Genomic DNA, 22289 nt, shown 5'->3' with positions numbered 1-22289 from the left:
ACTGAGATCTTCCATCCATTGGTTCATTCAGGGCTGGCACACCTTCCCTCGGTTGTGGGTTCTTGGTTTTTCAGAGGGACTGGACACTGCTCCAACCCTGTGGTAAGCAATGCTGGTCTGGTAAATGGGCAGGCAGTCACTCCTGTGGCTTCACGGGGCAGGGAGGCAGTGAGATGCTCAGCTCGCTCCTGTGAAGTTCCCTCTGCTGTTTAGCCCATTATTTTGCCTCCTGATGGCTGGCTCTGTTCCTCATTCAGCTAACCCCTCCCTTTCTAAGGGTCACTATGTCAGAAGGTCCTGTCCCAAGCAGAAGGCAGCTGGTGACTCTGAAGGCAGACGAGTGAACAAAATGATCCATGATATTGTGGTGACTGGGGGGTATCCATCTTGCTCCCAGACTGACAGCCAAAGGCTGGCGCCCATTCTTGTACCCGATTACCAGTGTGCAACCTGAGAGGAGGCCTGCGTTGGGCACTTCGGAAACTCTTGAAAAGTGTTCAGTGCTGAGTGAGGCGAGGCTCTTGGGTGGAATGTGAGTGTAGGCCCCTGGGGAGGTAGGTTCCGAGAGGCAGACGTGCAGGCTTCACAGCCGAAGGAGCATTTAGGCCGGCAGGTGATACACAGGCGCTGAGGAACTGAAAATGTGAGCGTCTGACACTTGGGTGGATGGAGGTTGAACCCTCAGGGACTGCCTCCTAAGTCTGCCAAGCAGTGGGCAGTAATAATACTGAGATTAAACACAGAACAACAAGTTTCTCACAAGGGAGGGCAGCTGTTGCATAGTGAAAAATGAGTTGTAGAATTTATTTTTTTTGAAATGTCTTTGACAAAATCAAGTCATTCAATCAATCTGACCACAAAAGAAACTACAGTTTTTCCTCTCTGACAATTTCTTTTCAAAGTAATGGTGTAACTTGAGCAAGTGTAAAAGCTTTTCGGGACTAGACCTGGATTGATGAGTAGCACTTGGCTTCAGGCACGCCTCTGTTTCTGCACCTGGAAAGTGGGAACAAGAGGAGCCTCTTGGGGTGCTGTGAAGACTCAGGACTGGCTGCTTCCTTGCCGGGCGGGGGATAGCAGATCCCACTGTTTTTTTCTGGCCCACCCGCCTACTTTAATGTAGTGGAAATATCGTGGTCCAGAAGGGCAACTTTACTTGCAGACGACTCCCTTGCCCCCATTAAAGACCTTTGGTCATATTCCTGGACGCGCTGGGGGAGGCCAGACAGCTTGCCCTGTGGGCCTTTGTCTGCTGCTGGGTCCCTCGCATTCCTGCGAGCAACACCCCTCCTCCGCCTGGAATCCTGCAGGCTTCCCTTGGGCAGGCTCGGCCCTGCCCCTGTGGTTCCCGCCCGGCCTTCAGGCCCCTCCTTCCAGGCCTGACTTTCGGAAAGGGAAGGCTTTCTGAGGAAACGAAAGCGAAATTGAACCGTAGCCATCTTGTGGCCCAGCACGGCGCAGGCAGGCAGGGTTGCCCTGCTGGCTCCCTAGAATTGCAGAGAGTGGAGTGCAACCGCGGCGGTGCTAGTGTTTGGGGCCCTCGGAGTAGGGGGTGTAGCTTCCGGGCCGCACTGGCCCGGCCTGGGCTGTACCTTCAAGGCGCTATGGACCTGCGGAAGGTAAGCTGGGCGCCAGGCCGACTTGGAGCAGCAGCTACCAAGGGACGAACTCCGCCACCTATGGGCCACTATTTTAACCTGTTCGGATGCATTTACGTTGCAGAGCGTCGCTCAGGCCTGTGGGGAGCGGTTGTATGGCCTCTTGCCTCACAGAACTGCCGTTGTGATATTAAAATCCTGCCACTAATTCTGAAGGTTCAGCAAGGCCTGGGATAGGGCTTAAGGGCCAGGGCAGACTTGCTCTCCCTGTCTGCCAGGGCCCTTTACTGCTGTACCCTCTCCCCCTCGTCTCCAGCCCCTCTTGAATGTTGTTGTTTGTCTCCAGCCCCTCTTGAATGTTTTTGTTTTTGTTGGTATTGTTGTTGTTATCATTAGTATAGAAGGACAGGATCTTCCATCCACTGGTTCACTCCCAAATACCTCAACAGCCAAGACTGAACCAGGCCAACGTCAGGAATGAAAAACTCCAAGTCTCCCACTCGGGTGGCAAAGACCCAATTACTTGGCCCACCAGTTGCCTTCCAGACTGCATCAGCACAAGGTGAATGGATAGCAGAACAGCCACGACTGGATGGGAGGCAGGCACCAGGCCTGCTTTTGTTGCCTTAGCAGTTGCTCTGTCCCAGCCCTTCCTACTGCTGAAGGTCCAACTGAGGGTATTATTAAATATGGCCTTTCTTCATAACTCACAGGAAGATGTTTATAACAGCTTTATTCCCTGTAGCTAAGACAACCGCAGGAATGTGCAGCTGTCCTTCAACATGTTAAATTGGGATCTCTGCCTTGGTAGAGTGCAGGCTTGATCCGAGGAGGTACCTTGGAAGACTGCAGATTCCCCATGGCATAGAGGGATGCAGACTCACATGGCCCCATAGTGTACCTGTCCACTAGACCTTCTGAGAAATCCCCAGGCCTGTGCCAACCCAGAGCCATGGTGCCAGTGGCTGGGGGAAAGAGAAGTTGGTCATAAAATGATGTAACACATTTAAAAAAAAAAAAAAAGAAGTTATATTTATTTGAGAGGCAGAGTAACAAATTTGTCTACTGGTTTACTCCCCAAGTAGCTGCAATGGCTGCTGAGTGGCAGGGAGCTGGGGACGTCCTCCAACCATCATTGCTGCTTCAGGCACGTAACTGGGGAGTGGGATTGGAAGTGGCAGAGCCAGGACTTCACCACGCTCTGACATGGGGTGCAGGCGTCCCTAGCTGCGGCTTACCCCATCCTGCCAGTACTGGCTGCGTTGAGAACTGTGTAGGAAGTAGCAATATCATCTTTCTTGATTACGGTGGTAGTTTGCAAAGTATAGGATTCTACACTGAAAAGGACACGTTTAACTTAGTGTGAACTGTTCTCTAATTTTAAAAGCTGTAAATGAGGGTGCTTCAAACAGTTGGTAGGGAAATGAAATTTTTTAAATGTACAAAATTTAAAGCACATATAGTTTTTTCATAATCTGTGCTTGTTTTACTTTTAGATGTTTTTTAATTATTATTTTTAATTTTGATGATTTTTACGAAGTTGATTAGAATGATTAGGGCCAAGGGCTACAGGAAGGCGAGTGAGATCACCATTTCCACATTCTCTTTTTATCCTTCCTGTGTCTGGGGGAAGGGGAAGACAAGGAGAGAAGCCACATCCAGCCTCCCAAACACCTCTGCACCCTGCCATGGAGGACAGCCACCTGGCACCACCCCAGGATTCCCAATGTGGGGCATGCTCATGAGGTTTTGGTAGTTCAACACGTCATATGCATTTTTAATGAACTTTTTGAAAAACCTTTCTCCTGTATACATAGATTTCAAAATTCTTCATACCCAAGGGATCTTTATTTTCCATGAACTTTTTGAAGTATCTGTATGTGTATACGTACATATATATATATATATATGCATATAATATACATATATATTGATTTCTGGATTTAAATTTAATTTTAAGCTCTTTAAAAGGATTAAACAAAGCCAGAATTGTGGCACAGTGTGTTAAGCCACTGCCTACAATGCTGGCATCCCATATGAGCACCAGTTTAAGTCCTGGCTGTTCCTATTTCTGATTCAGTTTCCTGTTGATGCACCTGGGAAATCAGTAGAGAAAGACTGAACCCCTGCCACCCATGTTGGGGACCAAGAGGGAGTTCCAGGTTTCTGACTTCAGCCTGACCTCGCTCTTTCTTTTCTTTGCTTTTCTTAAATGCTTTCTTTGCAAGCATTTAGGGAATGGCCCAGTGGATGGAAGGCCTCTGTTACCTCTTCCTGTCTGAACTTTGTCTTCCAAAAAGCTAATTAATGAATGATCTTCCTTGAAATAACCACTAACAGGTTCAGATATAATTTTTGTTTTTTGGGGTTTTTTTTTTTAAGTTTTATTTTATTTATTGGAAAGGCAGATGTACAGAGAGGAGGAGAAGACAGAGAGGAAGATTTTCCGTCTGATGATTCACTCCCCAAGTGGCCGCAACATTTGGTACTGCGCTGATCCGAAGTCAGGAGCCAGGAACCTCTTTCCAGGTCTCCCACGCGGGTGCAGGATCCCAAGGCTTTGGGCTGTCTTCCACTGCTTTCCCAGGCCACAAGCAGGGAGCTGGATGGGAAGTGGAGCTGCCGGGATTAGAACCAGCGCCCATATGGGATCCAAGGTGTTTAAGGCAAGGACTTTTAGCCGCTAGGCCACGCCGCCGGGCCCATGTATTGTAATTTCTTAAACTCTTTCATGAAAGAACAATGTGCGATATCTATTTTTTAAATTGTGGCCAGTAGTTGCAGTTCAATCTAGCAAAATTGTTGTTCTCAAGGCCACTCACAGAGCCAATCAGAAACCCCCTAAAATCTCTCCATAGTCCAGCAGTGTGAGTCAGGCATTCCCCACTGCTTCCAGAAGTAGGGTGATGGGGGCAGGCTGCAGCCAGAGGAGCAAGGCCAGTGATGTGGCTGCTTTTGTATGATACCTTGTTTGTGCAGTCATTACTTCAACAGGTGTTGGTTCACAATCAACTTTGTGTCTAGTGCTAAATGAGGCCTAGGCTAAAGTCCTCACCTTGAATGCGCCAGGATCCCATATGGGCGCCGGTTCTAATCCTGGCACCTCCACTTCCCATCCAGCTCCCTGCTTGTGACCTGGGAAAGCAGTTGAGGACAGCCCAAAGCCTTGGGACCCTGCTCCCGCGTAGGAGACTCAGAAAGAGGTTCCTGGCTCCTGGCTTCGGATTGGCCTAGCACTGGCCGTTGCGGCCACTTGGGGAGTGAATCATCGGACGGAAAATCTTCCTCTCTGTCTCTCCTCCTCTCTGTATATCTGGCTTTGTAATAAAAATAAATAAATCTTAAAAAAAAAAAAAAAAAGAAAAGATGGCTGAAATAGAGCGCTGGTCTCCTGGGAGCGCACCATGGAATCTGCAGGAGCCTCCACCTTCAGTACTACACTGGGAGTATTAAAGCAGAGGGTTGAGTGTGATATCTAGGGCACTTAGTGTTGTTAGCTATGATCTGAGTGTGTCGTCATGTTTTTCTAGTCTAAGTTCCATACTTGCAATAAAAAATTAGTTAGAGGTACTTGTTCAAGTCCCAGCTGCTCTGCTGGTGTTCCAGCTCCGTGCTGAAGCACCTGGGAGAAGAGTGAGGATGACCTCTGCCTGGGCCCTACGGGAGACCGAGATGGGCTTCCAGGCTCCTGGGCTCCCTGCTATTGCAGCCATTTGGGTTGTGAAACAGTGGATGGAGGAGTTCACTCTTTTTTCTGCATGTCTCTGTTACTCGCTGTAACCTTTTAAATAAATAAGTCTTATTTTTTAAAAAAATAATGTTAATTAACAGGTATCCAGTAGATGTTCAAGAAGAGGAAAATCCCCACCTGGGGGAGGTAGGAGTCCAAAGTCAGAAGTGGGTGTTTTTGTTTGTTTTAAAGATTTACTTATTTTTATTGGAAAGATAGAGAGGAGGATAGGCAGGAAGACCCTGCATCCTCTGATTTACTCCCCAAGTGACCGCAACGGACGAAGCTGAGCTGATCTGAAGCCAGGAGCCAGAACCTCTTCCGGGTCTCCCATACCAGTACAGGGTCCCAAGGCTTTGGGCCATCCTCCTTGCTTTCCCAGGCCACAGGCAGGGAGCTGGATGGGAAGTGGAGCTGCCGGGACATGAACCGGCACCCACATAGGATCCCAGCATATACAAGGCAAGAGCCTTAGCCACTAGGCTACCATGCCGGGCTCTGTTTTAAGTGGCATTTTAAAAGGTCTGTAAGGAAGGGGTCTGAGTTATGACAGGTGGCAGTAGAGGGAGGAGCTAAGAGGCTTTGCAGTAGCTCAGGTGAAAGGTAATAGGGCTGAAACTGGGGAAAAGACATCATTAAGAGATGATACAGAAGTGATAAGACAGGGCCCAGTGTGGTGGCCTAATGGCTAGAGTCCTCATCTTGAACGTGCCGGGATCCCATATGGACACCGGTTCTAATCCCGATAGCCCTGCTTCCCATCCAGCTCCCTGCTTGTGACCTGGGAAAGCAGTTGAGGATGGCCCAAAGCCTTGGGACCCTGCTCCCGTGTGGGAGACCCGGAAGAGGTTCCTGGCTCCTGGCTTCGGATTGGTGCAGCACCAGCCATTGCGGCCACTTGGGGAGTGAATCATCGGACGGAAGATCTTCCTCTCTGTATATCTAACTTTGCAATAAAAAGAAATAAATATTTAAAAAGAAGAAGAAGTGGTGGGACAGGGCAAGGCAGTTGCCTTGTAAGTGCAGATGACTGAAGGTGAAAGCTGAGATGGCTGGGGTCCCTGGCACTCATACCCTGCCGGAAGGATGGAGTGGTTAACACGAGAATGCCAAGGAGAAGGTGTTGTGGTCCAAGGCGTAGTTACGACAGGCCCCTTTCTTTTCCTGAAGTTTTACTTGCTGTGGGTTCAGTTTATCCTTGATCAGTTGTGATCTGAAAATATGAGGTAGAAAATTCCACAAGTAAGAAATTTATACATTTAAAACAACATACCACATTCAGTGACACAGGATGAAATCTAGAACTTTCCTGAGTTGTGTTGCCTGGGACGGGAATGCTCCTTTTGTTTAGTATAGCCACACTGTGTGTGTATACCTGCCTAGTAGGCACTGCATAACCTTGGCTTTCAGATCTGCAGTGGAGAAATTGCAGAGCTGTGTTTTCAGCAGTCCCCACCTCCTTTTTTTCTCCTCTTTCTCTCTCTTTTTTTTTTTTTTCATGGTTCTGGTAACCATCCAGAGACAAGAGAGTGTGGGGGTCACTGTAAAGCAGGGGACTTGACTAGGAGGTAGCTGTTGGCAAGAGGCTGGGAAAGACAGGGGGATTGGGCTGAGGTGGAGAGGGATAGATGATACCTCAGATAAACTGGGGGACCCAGGCACCTCGCTGCAGAGTGAGAACAAGTGCCCCCATGTGTCACGCAGACTTGCAGCTCCTTGCATGTCAATTGGTGGGTCCTGCCAGGGGCAGTGCTAGGCAGGTAAGTCTCAGCAGTGTGCCCTCACCTTGGAGATTGTTCCTGCAGGAACTTGTTGTCTTGTCTGCTCCTGTCCTGACTCCTTTGACATTTCCAGGTTACTGTTGTTCATATGGAAGGAAGAGTAGGTTAGGGCGCTGCAGAGGCTGTGCCATGGTGTTGGAACTTGTGCTGGAAGCACCGTGCGATTTACCTGCTGTTCCCCTACTCCACACCCCCCCCCAACTCTCCCTGACACACACACCAGCTTCTGGATGATGGGGCTTTGAGCCTAGGCACTTCTTGGCCCATTAACAGTCAGGAACGGCTCCCTGGGCAGGGCAGGGACACGGGCACCCCATGTACACTGACCAGCCCTAGTTCATTTTCTCTTTTATTACACTGTTCTGCAGGGCAGTTCCCTCCAGAGATACCACCTCTGCCCGGGTCAAGGCTATGAGCACAGCCAGTTCAGTCACCAGCAGCTGGACCCAAGATCTCCCGCTGACCATTTCCGGCTCCAGCAAATAGCATTTTTGCAGGGATTTTGCCCAGAAGTGCCCCTTCCTGGAAAGCAGGCCTCATCACTGCTGTCGTTCCCGGGACTCAGCCCAAGGTTTCCAGGCCCACCTGTCAGATTCAGGCAGCCAGGGAGCGGGGCTGTCCCCAGGGACGTGCCTCTCAGTAGGCCGGGGTGCCAGGAAGAACTGCAGCCCCCTTTATCACACGCCAGGGTTGTGGCATGCAAAGGTGTTGACAGGCTTTCCTCACGCTTCCAGCGCCTCAGTATAGATCAGGATCGGGAGCAAAGGATCTTTGAGGCGCTCAAAGAGGGGCAGGTTCTCTCAGCCATTCAGCTGGCTACTAAGCTCCAAGCCACAAGAAAGGACATCAATCGAGTTTTGTACTCCCTGGCGAAGAGGGGAAAGCTGCACCGAAAGGCAGGAAGGCCCCCTCTGTGGAGCATCACCGTCTCCGCTGCAGCTAGGGAACAGCTGTGCACGGCAGGTCGGGAGCCCGTGCCACAGAATCCAGATCTCTATAGCCAGGGAACCCCAGGCTCAGCCCAGGGTTTGGAAGCTGAGGACACAGGTGTCCCATCTGACGTAGAAGAAGATCCTGCTGAGCCTTTGGACATGGCCGAGATCAAGGAGAAAATCTGTGACTACCTGTTCAATGTGTCTAACTCCTCTGCCCTAAATGTGGCCAAGAATATTGGCCTCAGCAAGGCCCGCGATGTGAACACGGTGCTGATCGATTTGGAAAAGCAGGGCGATGTCTACAGGCAGGGGGCCACCCCTCCCATCTGGTACTTGACAGACAAGAAGCGAGAGAGGATGCAGATCAAGAGAAATGCAAACAGTGTCCCTGAAACCACTCCCGCCCCCGCCGCCAAGAGGAACACAGCGCTCCCCACAAGTTGTCCACCCAAGTCCGATGCTTCACACACCACAATGGCCATGGAAAAGGTAGAGAACGGACAGGAGCCTGCCATAAAAGTAGAAAGGCAAGAAACCAGGCCAGAACCCGCAAGATTGAAGCCGCCCATCTATCACAATGGCCCCTCCAAAGCAGGCTATGTTGACTTTGAAAATGGCCAGTGGGCAACAGATGACATCCCAGATAATCTGAATAGCATCCATGCAGCACCAGGTGAGTTCCGAGCCATCATGGAGATGCCCTCCTTCTACAGTCACAGCTTGCCACGCTGTACACCCTACAAGAAGCTGACTCAGTGCCAGCTGAAGAACCCCGTCAGTGGGCTCTTAGAGTATGCACAGTTCACTAGTCAGACCTGTGAGTTCAACCTCATCGAGCAGAGCGGACCACCCCACGAACCTCGGTAAGAGACCACCCACGCATAGAACCTAGAGTTGGGGTCAGGCCTGTCACAGCTGCTTGGTCACAGGTGGTGTTTGGTATCCCCTTTCTTTTCCTTCCTTCCGGTCTTTCAGCTAAATCACCCTCGCTGGGTCCTTTTCTCTGGGTGTCCACCAGGGAATCATGTCTGGGCAGGGGTGACTGTTGGCTGACATGAAATTCCTATGCAAATGAAGAGCTTTGCATGCCTCAGGGCTACACCTGCCTCGCAAGGCAGAGGTGTGGGCTGAGCCCCTCCCTTGGTCCCTCAGTGCATACACCAGCCCCATCTCCCGAAGCCAGGCTCCTGAGAGTGCAGGAGCAGGCTACACATACAGAGCAGCCTTAGGGCGGAGCCCCAGCCTGCCTGCCTGCCTGTTGAAGGCGGTGGTTCTGATTTTACACACCTTCTGTGCACACAGGGGTGGGTTTGGACTTGATGCTCCTAAGCTGGGAAGTCAGTCTCTCACTCAGGCAGCTGACCAGGCTTCGCACAATAGGGTCTTACAGACCAGTGCACAAATTAAAAAAAAGAAAAAAACTAAGAAAGAGAAAGACAGAAACAGGCCAACCGGCCCAGTAAGGAGCTGCAGTGCAGAAGGGGGCCTAGCAGAGAGCTGAATCACTAAAGCCAAGAGGCCGCAAACTGCAGCTCACAGGAGCCAGTGTAGATAGGAAAGAAAAATCCCTATTCTCCAGCCCTGTGCTTGCTCCCCGAGAAATGCACCATTAAGGAATGTTGCCACTGTGCAAACACCATGGAGTACAGTTACACAGACTCAGAAGGCTGCAGCATAGCCTTACGGGATTGCTCTCTGATTATGTGGGCCACTGCTGTGTGGCGTGTACCTGTATTCAGGCTGTCTCCCGGGGTTGCACAGCCCTGGCTGTGGCCCTTCGTGCCCTGTCTGGGCTATCTTAATGATATCACCTTGACACTATTAGGAAAAGGAGACCACATCTGTCTAGAAGTTGGTGGGGCCAGAACTGGTGTGATATGTGGGCAGATATTTCAGAAGTAGGTCAACTTTCCAGAGGAAATTTCAGACTGAGCAACAGGCTGAACACATTTGAAATCTTGACCAAAGGAGACCTAGGACAGGCCCAGAAAGACCTGCTTGAGACAGGTAGAACTGCAGATTGTCTCAGAGCAGACTGTAAAAGTGAAGTATCTGTAGGACTAGGTTAGGGACAGAAAGGGGCCCCTGAAGCAGCAGGCATCATCTGGGAGCATGCTGCTGGATTGGAGAAGCTGCCACTTCCCTAAGAATCTTCCCCTGAGGAGGCCAGTCTGCCACAGTTGCCAGCAAGTCTGCAGCCAGCAGTGGCGTTAGCTCAGCGTCTTGCATAGACTTTGTCTCTGTTGGTAGTAGGGAATGAGTTCCCCATCTCCCGTGGCTGTGTGCGCCTTCCAAGCTGTGGAGAGAAAGTCACCAGCTGCTTTATTTCCCAAAAGAAGGACCACGCGGAGCCTTAAGAGGGACGGAGCTCCTCGGGGCCTGTCCCTTTTAGCAAGTTAAAAAAGCCCCGTAGTAAAGCAGGGAAGTGCAGGGCGGGGAGATCTCCTTAGAAGAGGCCAGGGGCTGGCCCGAATCAGAGTTTACATGTCTGCTCATTTCCCACCAAGGTTTAAGTTCCAGGTCATCATCAGCGGCCGAGAGTTCCCCCCAGCTGAGGCGGGCAGCAAGAAAGTGGCCAAGCAGGATGCAGCCATGAAAGCCATGACTATTCTGCTTCGAGAAGCCAAAGCCAAGGATAGTGGGAAATCGGAAGACTTGTCCTGCTGCCCCATGGAGAAAGACTCTGAGGCAGGTGTCCCACCCTCGGGGAGGTGGGCAGTTCCCACTGGCTGGCTGAGGGATCCACTGGCCCCCTTGAAGCAGCCCTGGCCTAACTAACCCAGCCTCTCAGATCCCCCACACCCGAGTCACCTCACTAACACACACTGTCGCCTCTCATGCCCAATTCCTTTTGTCCCCTCACCCCTGCCCCCAACCAACCTAACTGGATTTACAAAATTTCATCATTGAAGTAGAACTGAGAGGTGAGTCCAGTCCTCTCTGGGGAGTTACATGAGACTCCAGTGTCACCCATTCTTCCCTGCATTGCCTGCCAAGTCCCCTCTTCCCTAGGGAAACCTTGGACATTGATGTTGAGTTGATGGAAAGAAGCTCTCCTGTGCCCCTCGCTTCTGCTGTGGAGGGCTCACTAACCGATGTTCCCTGTCTCGTCTCCTGCAGACCGCAGAGCCGCAGCCCACTGCCCCATCAGCTGTTCCCCTCTTCTCTGGAAAGAGTCCTGTCACTGCGCTGCTTGAGTGTATGCACAAGCTGGGCAACTCCTGTGAATTCCGTCTCCTGTCTAAGGAAGGCCCTGCCCACGACCCCAAGTAGGTCCTGGCTGTCAGGTCTGTCCGCGGGAGGTTCATTTTCTTCTCCTTGCCTCCTCCCTGAGCAGTTTCCCCTCTCTCACTGTGGGACTAGGGGATGTCTAGGGGGAATTAACCTCTGGGGGCACAGAAAGGTGCAGGGCCAGGGTGGGTTTGAGGGGAACAGCCTGATGAAGGCTGGGCCATCTTCACACTCATAATCTTGTAATCTCTGTCGTCACCTGGCAGGTTCCAGTACTGTGTTGCAGTGGGCTCCCAAACCTTCCCCGCTGTAAGTGCTCCCAGCAAGAAAGTGGCCAAGCAGATGGCGGCGGAGGAAGCCATGAAGGCCTTGCAAGAGGAGGCAGCCAACCCCATGGGCTCTGATGACCAGGTGGGCCGGCGTGCTGTGGTAACAGGGCCATGCAGGATGCTGAGTCGTCCCCCAGTGGATCCTGAGTGTTTATCTTCTCTCTTTGGCTACTTCTCCTTCAGTCTGGAGGGTCCAACACAGACTCTCTTGAGGCCTTGGAGTCCGGAATGCCCAGCAAGATCCGGAAGGTCGGGGAGCTCGTCAGATACCTGAACACAAACCCTGTGGGCGGCCTGCTGGAGTACGCCCGCTCCCATGGCTTTGCTGCTGAGTTCAAGTTGGTTGACCAGTCTGGACCTCCTCACGAACCCAAGTGAGTATTCCAGCTGTGTGTCACTGCCCGTGATGGCTGCAGCCAGGGACAGGAACAGTGTACCTGAACTGTCAGTGGCACAGCTGAGGAAAGCCGGTCTGGCCGTGTCTGCACAGCCTCTTAGAGGGCGTCATGCCAGCCATCTTGAGATCCAGTTAGCTGGATCTTTTTCACTGGCTCCATTTCAATGTTTTTGATAGATTGTGATTTTAAAGGGGTATGTATGTACACATAGCATGTGTGTACACATGGAAAACTATTCAAGCTGACTGAAAAGCTATACAATGCATGTGACATCAGGCCTACCAAGATTTGAGTCACTGCACCGTTACTGCTGGCACAGGACTTGAGAGGACCTGAAGTTCCTGCACTGATTTTATGAGGAAACCTGTAGGGAACAGTACAGGGAAGCCACATGTACTCATGGACCCTGAAGCTGTGTCACCCAGCAGCAAGTGAGGTGTGGCATGAGGAGAGAGCCGTAACTTCCTTAAAGGATTACAGAAAAACTGCTCACTGCACTGCCTCTGAGGAGGGAGCGGCGGCACTGTGTATTTTTCTAGAATTTGTGTTTGTTGGTATCTCTGTCTTGAAAAGACAGAGGTAAAAAATAAGGAGAAAAGAGTCATAAAATGTGGGGCTGTTTCCAGTTTCTTTGATAGTAAGGAATGCCATTCATTTATCCATGTTTGTGTGTGATTGGTGTCTTGTTTTGTTCTGTCAGTTGATTGGCACCGTTATCCAATTTTTTTTGTGGTGGGTAATTCTTGAATACCATGATAAAAACTCAATATGAGGAAACATTGCTCTTTGCCCTACTTGAGTCAAGCTAGAAGTGAAAGGTCCTCTTCCTGATCAGGTCCCAGGAAGAGGGGGTGCAGACCCTCCCTCCCCCACCCACCGCAGTGAATGCCTTATCTCAGCCTCTCAGCTCAGGACTTCCTATTGTGCAGTGACTCCACTTCCTCTTTTTCCTCCCTGAAATCATCCTAAAATCCTTCATAGACTCAACTCCATAGTAAGAGCTCGACAGAACATGAACTACAGCTTCTCTGGAATGCGTAGCAGGCATGTTGTCATGAGGCAGCGTATCAGGGCCAGCATTGTGGTATTGCAGGTTAAGCCACAGCTTGCAGTGGTAAACATCCCAGGTTGCAGTGCCAATTCAAAGCCCAGCTGCTTCACTCCCAGTGAAGTTCCCTGCTATGCACCTAGGAAGATGAAGAATTGCCCAAGCTCTTGGGCTCCTCCCACCCACCCACATGGGAGACACAGGGAAAACGCTGGCTTCTAGCTTTGCTCTGGCCCAGCCCTGACCACTGTGACTATTTGAGAAGTGAGCCAGTAGATGGAAGATCTCTTTCTTGTCTCTCCCTCTCTCTCCATAACTGTGCTTTTCAAATCAATAAAAATAAATCTTAAAAAAAAAAAGAGGCCCAGAGCTTTCATAGGTTCTAGCACAAAGTCTGGTCAGAATTTGATAGCCTATTTTATCATATACAGTTGTTTAATCCCTTCAATTTGTGGTGGCCCTGGTCACCATTACGGTAATGATTTGAAGCTCTTCTTAAAGTGTATCTGTGTTTTTAGAAAGTCTGTCTGGACAAAGATAGTAGTAGTCCCAGTGACATGAGGAGCCAGCAACAATCATATTATAATTCACAAATGACCAAAAATGTGGAAAATACTACCTTAGAAAGCACTTTTAAACCAGGCGCATTTGTTGGCAGGCCACGGGCAGACCTTGTGCAGTACCAGCTCTTCCCTGGAACAGCTTGTCTGGCTGGATCTCATGTCCCTTTTCATCCCTGTTTCTCACGCGCAGGTTTGTTTACCAAGCAAAAGTTGGAGGTCGCTGGTTCCCAGCCGTGTGTGCGCACAGCAAGAAGCAAGGCAAACAGGAAGCGGCCGACGCAGCTCTCCGGGTCTTGATTGGGGAGAACGAGAAGGCAGAACGCATGGGTTTCACAGAGGTAACCCCAGTGACAGGGGCCAGTCTCAGAAGAACTATGCTCCTCCTCTCCAGGTCCCCAGAAGCACAGCCAAAGACAGTTAAGACGTCTACTTTTGGTGCTCTTTCTGTGTGTTGGGGGGATGGGAGCGGGGCTTGTTCTGACTCCTCTCTGGGTTGAGTTAGCGCAGAACTTGCTGGATCGTGTAAGGGATTCCCAGGCTTTCCCACAAGCCCCAGATAAAAGACTATACAGTGGGACACTAGACATGAGAGGGGAAAGATGGCTGTCCAGTCCAGCAACACACAAATTCCCTGGCCGCCGTGAAAGCACGGTAGGCACCCGGGTGGCTCCCCACCCCTGACGCAGCTTCCTGTCCCCACAGCTTCCTCTCACGGGCAGCACCTTCCACGATCAGATCGCCATGCTGAGCCACCGCTGCTTCAACACCCTCACCAACAGCTTCCAGCCCTCCCTGCTGGGCCGCAAGATCCTGGCAGCCATCATCATGAAAAAGGATTCTGAGGACATGGGGGTCGTTGTCAGCCTGGGGACGGGTGAGCAAGGACTTCCCCCAACTCCCCAGTAGTGGGTCTTCATCCAGGGTGAGGCGGCCAAGGCAGGGAGAAAAGACAACTTGTAACCTAGGGTGCACATCCCTCAGCCCAAAATCCCCAGTGTATTGAACTCTGAGACTTGAGACTTTCTGAGCATCAGCTTGACACTCAAAGAGGTTTGGATTTGAGGGAGCACACTGGGTTTCAGATTAGGAATGCTCTGCTGGTAATACCATGCAGATACTAAAAAAAACAACCCTGAAATCTGAAGCACTTGTGGGCTCAGCATTTCTGATTTGGGATAATTGTCCTGCAGTTTATTTCCATTGCAGTGAGCACAGGGAGGAATGAGTGTTCATTTGCCCAGGGTGGAGGGACACAGATGGCCACGAGGGGCTGGTGGAGCATGGCTATGTGTGCCCTCGACCTTCAGTGACCCTGTCCACTATCATCTGCCTTTGACGGTTCCCTTTGTGCTCCCCACGTCTTCCCAGGGAATCGATGTGTGAAGGGCGACTCTCTTAGTCTCAAGGGAGAGACAGTCAATGACTGCCATGCCGAGATCATCTCCCGGCGAGGTTTCATCAGGTGAGCCCCCACCTCCGCCCAGGCCCTGCCCACCTGGGGCCCGCGGCCACCACCCTGGCAGGGCCCAGCTGGCCTCTGTCATGTGAGCCCCTGACTGCTTCTGCCACCCAGGCACCTATCTCATGTTCTGCTTCCTGCTGCTGCTTCATGCCCATTTTGTCAAAAAAGGGGGACATGCAACCTATTGGGCCTCAGCCAACTGAGACCATCTTCTGTAAGACCCTAGGAAAGACACAGCCTTCTGCCATCCTTCACCTCTTCTGTCCCTCAGGACGGGAGAGGCTCAGGCCACATGGTGGCCTCCCGTTCTCTCCAGGCACCTACTTGCTCTGCCACTGCAATGAGAATCACTCACCGTCCCCCTTGGCTTGAGGAGTGCCAGGGCCTCCCAGGCTGGACTCTCTGCCTGACAAGCTAACCACGGGCTGTGTTCTTGAGGAATCTGCCTCCTTGGGAATCACATAGTTGTCTGAGCTTACAGCTGCCCTGGCCAGCTGTGTCAGTCCTGCCTTTCCTAAGCTGACTTTGTCCCTGTAGGTTCCTCTACACAGAGCTAATGAAGTACAACCCCCAGACCGCGAAGGAAAGTATATTTGAGCCTGCTAGGGGAGGAGAAAAGCTCCAGATAAAAAAGACGGTTTCATTCCATCTGTACATCAGGTCTGTATGGTCCCTACTGCCACACCCCCGGCTCCTAGGGCAGCCCTAACCTGACAGTCTGCCCTATGTTCATGCTCCCACCCCACAGCCCCCTGGTGGGCCTCGGGACATGTCCTTTGTTTGTGCCATGTTGGTTTTGGAGCCCCAGGAGATGTGGGCCAGGGGGTTCCCAGGTGGATTCTGATGGCCGCTCCCCCTTTGCTTGCAGTACTGCTCCTTGTGGTGATGGCGCTCTCTTTGACAAGTCCTGCAGTGACCGCGCCATGGAGAGCATGGACTCCCGCCACTACCCTGTCTTCGAGAACCCCAAGCAAGGAAAGCTCCGCACCAAAGTGGAGAATGGTGAGTGATACAGGACCCTCGTGGGCACCCTGCAAAAGGCTCCACAAGACTGCCTGCCGTGGTTTTGCTGGTCAGCACTGGGCCCTGCAGTGGTATGGAGAGGGGAGGCAAAACCGGATAGGAAGAGCTGGTTCCGGGTTGACTTGTTCTTTATTGGGGGGGATGTCCCATACGGGAGGGAAGTAGAGGAAGTATTGTGGAGCTCAGAGGAGAGTCTAGGTGGAGATAAATCCAGGGACGTTTTCCCCCGTGGCAGCCTGGGAATGAGGTTCCCCCCTTAGAGAGGGAGGTGGAAAGGGAAAGTTGTGGAGCCACACCAAGGAGGTGACAAGAGGACATCACGGGCCTGACCCCTCCAGTCCAGTTGTCTGCTGATTCTGCATTCTTGTCACCAGCTTCTCCTCCCATCTTGTCCTCCGTCTTGTCCTCTGCTGTCTCCTTGCATCATCTGATTCCCTTCAGGCCCCACTTAGTTGGTCACTTCCCTGATAAGTTCCCTGAGCTGCTAACACAGGCCCAGCTCTTCACAAGAGCTAGCACAGCCACAGAAAGCGAAAATGACACTCGTGACCATCCACTGCTGACGGGGGTGATGCCGTGCAGGAGTGAAGCCCTGGCTGGTGCACACATACCAACACTCTGGATGAAACCTGGAAGCAGCATGCTAAGTGCAAGATGGCCAATCATGAAAGATCCCACAGGGCATGGTCCCATTTAGATGAAATGTCGAGAATGGGCAACACCAAACAGGCAGGCAGTAAACGAGTGGGTGTCCAGGACTAGAGGTGGTGGGGTGGGCTGGCAAGGGCAGATCCTCTTTGGGTGCTGAAGTGTCTGTTCTGCAGCTAATGATTGCCCAGGTCACATGGCTGTGTGAACACACCAGAAACTACTCTTGAATGGTGTGGGAACTCCAGCTCTGACACATAACATGGATCACACACTCACACATACCTGGTAGTAGTTTCCCACCACACCGCTATAATCACTGGCCTCTGCCCCGTCACCCTGCCTGTCATAGTGACAATTACCTCACTATAAGCTTCCTGGGCAGCCCCCATGCTGCTTCCGGGCCTTCTCCGTGGCTGGTGGCTTTCCTGGTGGCTCTCACTCCCACTGTTCCTTGTCTGTGTCCCAGCTTCCTGACTCCTGTGTCCCAGGAGGTTACTTTCCTCCTTCAGGGCCCTGTCAGTGTCTTAGGTTCTCACGCCTGCATTGGCTGCATTATTTATTGTCTATCCTGTTCCTCCTGGGCCCCATGATAGTCCAGGAAGACAAGAGTCTCACTTGATTTTGCACAGCATTGGGCACATCACAATGAAGAATGCCAAAGCAGATGGCCAGCATCCATGGAGTCTGAACACCTGGCCAGGGGGCAGGAGAGTCAGTGGCTTGTGGGTCTGACCCACGTCTCTCCCACAGGAGAAGGCACTATCCCTGTGGAATCCAGTGACATTGTGCCCACGTGGGACGGCATCCGCCTGGGGGAGAGACTCCGTACCATGTCGTGCAGTGACAAGATTCTGCGCTGGAACGTGCTGGGCCTGCAGGGTGCCCTGCTGACCCACTTCCTGCAGCCCATCTATCTCAAGTCTGTCACGCTTGGTAAGGGGTTATAGAGTGTCAGGGAGTGATTTGTGAGCATTTGGGGAGGTGGCTTAGGCCAGCCCTTTCAACATGAGTGTAAGAAATGTGGCAGCTGAAAACCCACAGCACCATGGTGTGCTTGCCCTGGCCAGGCCCTGGCCTTCCTCAGAATCTTTTGTGTTGCACTGAAGTATTCAGTGACCCCTGATGTGTCAGGGCAATCTCCCATCTTGCACCTTCAACCTCTGCAGTGCCTGTGCCTCACCCTAGCATCTGGTGTAAACACAGGGGTGCACCTTCTCTTGTCCACAGGCTACCTTTTCAGCCAAGGGCACCTGACCCGCGCAATCTGCTGTCGAGTGACAAGAGATGGAAGTGCATTTGAGGAAGGACTACGAAAGCCTTTTATTGTCAACCACCCCAAGGTGCTCCAACCTCATTCTGTCCCCCTCGTCCCTTTGCTCCCTCTCAAGCACTGTTGCTGACAGAGCAGGAGTGTACAACAGTCAAGGGCAAGGGCAGCTGCCTCCCTGTCCTGGGGAGATCCTTTCCTCCCTGACCTTCCAAGGGCTTTCCCTGCTCCAAGGCTGAAATTAGTTTGAATCAAGGGGGTGTTAGCCTGTCTGGAATCTGCTCGGTCTTAGTCTAAAATGCAGGGGACAGGATGTGGCCCTCACAGGCTCTGCCTCAGATCCTCCTTCCTGACTTTGGCCTCCGGGATCCCTAGGTTGGCCGGGTCAGTGTCTATGACTCCAAAAGGCAGTCCGGGAAGACCAAGGAGACGAGCGTCAACTGGTGTCTGGCTGACGGCTACGAGCTGGAGATCCTGGATGGCACCAGGGGCACCGTGGATGGGTAAGGAGCGGGGGCACGCGCACACCCTCCAGAGCCCCAGGGCCATTTGCCCTGCCAGTGAGCCCAGGAAACAACAGGTGCTTTTGTCTCCCCAGGCCACGGAATGAGTTGTCGCGGGTCTCCAAGAAGAACATCTTCCTTATGTTTAAGAGGCTCTGCTCCTTTCGTTACCGCAGAGATTTACTGAAACTCTCCTATGGTGAGGCCAAGAAAGCTGCCCGTGACTATGAGATAGCCAAGAACTACTTCAAAAAGAGCCTCAAGGACATGGGCTACGGGAACTGGATAAGCAAACCGCAGGAGGAGAAGAACTTCTACCTCTGCCCAGTGCCCAGTGACTGATGCAGTGGGGTGAGGGGCTCTCAGCGGGGCGAGAGAATTAGAGCGTGTAGCATTCCTCATCACATTGGTTTTTGTTTTTTTAATCATCCTTTTTTTTTTTTCCTAATAGAACTGCAATTGGAGATCCTCAGAACTTTGGGTTGCCATTTATTCTGCTTTCTAGGGGAATTTGCTAGGTGGAGTCTGGCTAGGCCCCCTCATTTTTCCCAAATTAAAAGGCAGAGTCCAAAAGAGAGAGAAAGGGGTCATCTTTCCTTGCCATGCACAGCATGACCAGATACGGAGCACCTGTAGCCCGTTTGCCCTGAGACTTGAGTTGTTTTGTTGATTTTCCCATTTCTTCTTCTTTTGTGTTTCCTACACTGACTGACCTTTTGTGGTCTTGATTAGCCTTCACTGGGTTCTCTGGATCACGCCAGGGTTGATGCTTTCAGTCAAGGGCCAGCGGGCCCCTCCCCTCAGGTTCCTTTTTACCTTTGGATCGTGGAGCTTCTCCCCACTCCCAAGAGTGAAGAGGCTAATGCAACTGCTCAGGCATCAGGCCTTGCATGGGAGCCAGCTGGGGTGCAGGGAGTAGGCAGGCACCCGGGCCAGGGAGGATAGCCCCCTCTTCCCAGGAAGTCCTTAGACTATTCCAGGCTTTCAGCTATCCTGCCAGGCAAAGCATTTCTAGGAGCTTTCCCAGCCAGCACAGAACACAGGGCCACAGACACCAGCTGAGTGGACAGTGTCCAGGACAGCTCTCGAGGGCAGGTGACCTCTATCAGGCTCATCAGGACTCCACAAGAGTGAAAGCCAAAAGTCACACTGGGGCCTATCACCAGCCAACCTGGCACATCTCGTGACATTGACACCAACGCGAGTTGGTCCAGTCAGGTATAAATGAGCTTTTACAGGAAGTGGGTGTTGATTCCTAACCACAGCTGCACAGCTCTAAAATGCATGCATGCTTTCCCATCTATCTGCCTGCAGTCGTTGTGCCAGGTAACTTCAGTTGGTCCTTCAGGTAACACAGATTGGCTGTCTTCCTGCCGTTGGGGGTGTTTTTACGGGGTTGACATCCAAGGCAGTAGTTGCAAGGGAAGGGCAGGTTGTCCTAGGCTCTGAGGTGGGACCCTTGGCCTTTGCAAGGGATGTTGCCAGCACAGGCCCTCTGAGGATGCCCCTTTCCCTCGCCATGGCCCGCCCAGCCCTGCCTGGCCCAGCCCTGCCTGGCCCACCTCCTACTGACAACAGCCCATCCACAGCCCCCACTGCTCTGCCTGTGGCTGCTGTGCCCTCTGTGCTCTTCCCCAGATTGGCCACACTGAGATAAGTGGCATTTTGAAAACACATTAAGAATGTCCATGTAGAGTACCAGAACTCACTAGGGAGTTGGTGGGAAAGCAGGGCGGTCCTTGGGGTTGGGAAGTACCTGCTAAAGGCATGGCCAGGCAGTCCAGGGGGTGCAGGGATCCAGTAGGCCAGACCTGTGGAAGGAAGCTCACCCCCTGAGTTCTCCAGCCAGAGGGCTACCCGGCCGCCACCTCAGCATTCCTGCCCCTCTACTCTGTTGTGGGCATTAAAATCTGGCGGAGCTGCATGTAGCCACCTCTTCACTGGCAGCCAGACACCCTTGACACAGAGCCCGCTGTCTCCCTGGAGATCTTGCACACCACAGCATTGGGCTTTGCTGCTGGAGGGCCGCAGGTGTGAAGGGCAGCAGGTACGTGGGAGCCTGGTGGGGCTCCCACCCAGTGTTCCCTTCCCAATTTTGTCTTTGTTTTTAAAGAAGCTCTAAAATCCCCCAACACACACACACACACACACACACACACACTTTCTTTTTAATGATTTCTGTAGTTGATTTATCTGACCTGTGGATAATCACTTGTACACACTGTCAGCACTTGAGGCTGTTTCTTTTGCTCAAGTGGAAGGGGCTCTGTTGGCTTTGGGGTCTTGCCAGGGACTCCACGAACAGAGTGGGGAAGGGCTGGGGTCCAGGCCTGGGGGCCATTGGGGGCTGCAGTCCAGTCTTACGATTCTGCTTTTATGTGATCCTTGATATCACTGACTAACATAATACATTCCGCATAAATAAAATAGAAAAAAATCTAATTGTTAGAAAACTTTTAAGTCTTATTTTCTTGGGGAAGGTGATTGTGGAGAGACATGATCTGGGGGCTTTCTGATCCCAGAACCAGCCGCATGTGATGTAGAACCTGGGGGCAGGGGATCACCTCACCCCTCCTTCCCCACCTCAGTGGCAGAAGGGAAGCTCCCTGGGACAGATGAGTCTGTGTCTGGGTGAGGAGAGACAAACATCAGGACCAGAACTCCACACATTGCCATACATAGTGTGCTAATGGAGTGCGCTGAGTGAACAGAACAGGCTTTATTTTAAAGACGGTGGTAGTGGCACAGTACATTAAACTCCTACATCCCATATCATAGTGCTAGTTTTGAGTCCCAGCTACTCTGCTTCCCATCTAGCTCCTTGCCAATACACCTAGGCAGGAAGAAAAGGAAGATGGGCCAAGTGCTTGATATGTGGTAGACCTGGATGTAGTCCCAGCTCCTGGCTTCCACATGGCCCAGGCCTGGATGTTGCAGCTGTTTGGAGAGTGAACCAGAGGATGGAAGATCTCTCCCTCCCTCCGTGGCTCTACCTTTCACATGCCTGAAGACAGCAAAGGGTTATATCTGCTTGCTATGATGTCCAGGGAAGCTCCAGGGCCTGTGTCCTCCAGCTGTTCTGCCTCACTCAGAAGGAAGCACCCTGGCATGCTGTGTGCACAGGGGCAGGACCCCCGTGCTCAGTCGCCAGTGCCTGAAGGTGGAAATGTGAGCAGCACTTTGCTGAGGTCATCATTGCTGTGCTTAGTACCTCTACGGCCCAGGCCCAGTACTGTTTCCAGTACTCAGACCCAGACTTAAGCAGGTTCTGCAGGTTCTGGGTGCAGGCCAGCCCTGCATGCAGGCTGGAGTCTTGAACCTAGGAGCGGGAGCTGTGTGAGCAGTGGTCTGTGCCATCCCAGGCCCCAGGGCATAGAGCCTCCCCTTGACCCTGACCTATAAAAGGAGTCTCCCCAGGGTCGTTCCAGCACTCTGACAACCTGGCCCAGCCATCTGGCCGTTACTTTTCCATCTGGTAAGAGGGTTTGTAAGCAAATTCTCCATTTCACAACAGACAGTCCCCACAGGCATAGTACTTCCCCCCCATATACTGGCTGTGCTGTCTTGGGTCCTCCCACAGTTCCCCTACCCCCCCAAACACAGCAGCAACAAGACCAGCTTTGGAAACTGCTTGCTTTAAGAGAATCTTGAATTCCTAAAGTGACAAGACTGTGGGCTAGACCCCATGTGGAAGACTGCAAGAGTGTAGACAAGGGAGGCCGTGGGCAGGCAGGGTGTGTGTGTTGGGAGGGTGGAGGTGCTGGGCAGTG

The 22289-nt window shown here is 52.0% G+C and overlaps 1 protein-coding gene across 3 annotated transcripts; it reads left to right on the top strand.

Moving 5' to 3' along the window:
- Window positions 1-1230: 1230 nt before the first annotated feature.
- On the top strand, window positions 1231-20961 carry ADAR (adenosine deaminase RNA specific). 3 transcript variants are annotated; one of them, XM_040999223.1, is made up of 15 exons: window positions 1231-1619; window positions 7478-8907; window positions 10552-10731; window positions 11161-11313; window positions 11542-11686; window positions 11788-11978; window positions 13804-14029; window positions 14316-14487; window positions 14982-15075; window positions 15613-15735; window positions 15944-16077; window positions 17500-17682; window positions 17977-18089; window positions 18392-18519; window positions 18615-20961. In XM_040999223.1, exons 1-15 carry the CDS (start codon window positions 1605-1607, stop codon window positions 18859-18861), a joined length of 3534 nt encoding a protein of 1177 aa, XP_040855157.1. In that variant the 5' UTR covers window positions 1231-1604; the 3' UTR covers window positions 18862-20961. The 3 variants fall into 3 exon arrangements, with proteins under 3 accessions (XP_040855157.1, XP_040855158.1, XP_040855159.1); XM_040999224.1 differs by having other exon boundaries at window positions 1236-1619; window positions 10552-10732; window positions 11165-11313; XM_040999225.1 differs by having other exon boundaries at window positions 1247-1619; window positions 10552-10738; window positions 11165-11313; window positions 13804-13951.
- The last annotated feature ends 1328 nt before the right edge of the window (window positions 20962-22289 follow it).

Source organism: Ochotona curzoniae, unplaced genomic scaffold, assembly GCF_017591425.1.
Source record: "Ochotona curzoniae isolate NIBS_2020 unplaced genomic scaffold, NIBS_Ocur_1.0 scaffold_1037, whole genome shotgun sequence".
In the NCBI taxonomy this organism is placed as follows: Eukaryota; Metazoa; Chordata; class Mammalia; order Lagomorpha; family Ochotonidae; genus Ochotona; species Ochotona curzoniae.
Note: the sequence above shows the minus strand (reverse complement) of the source record. Positions and strands in the feature narration are given on the sequence as shown.

Excerpts from the sequence above, each read along its gene's own strand:
- ADAR (XM_040999223.1), top strand. Across the intron at positions 11,687-11,787 it reads CCATGGGCTCTGATGACCAG|TCTGGAGGGTCCAACACAGA; the intron begins GTGGGCCGGCGT and ends CTTCTCCTTCAG. Across the intron at positions 18,090-18,391 it reads TTATTGTCAACCACCCCAAG|GTTGGCCGGGTCAGTGTCTA; the intron begins GTGCTCCAACCT and ends CGGGATCCCTAG.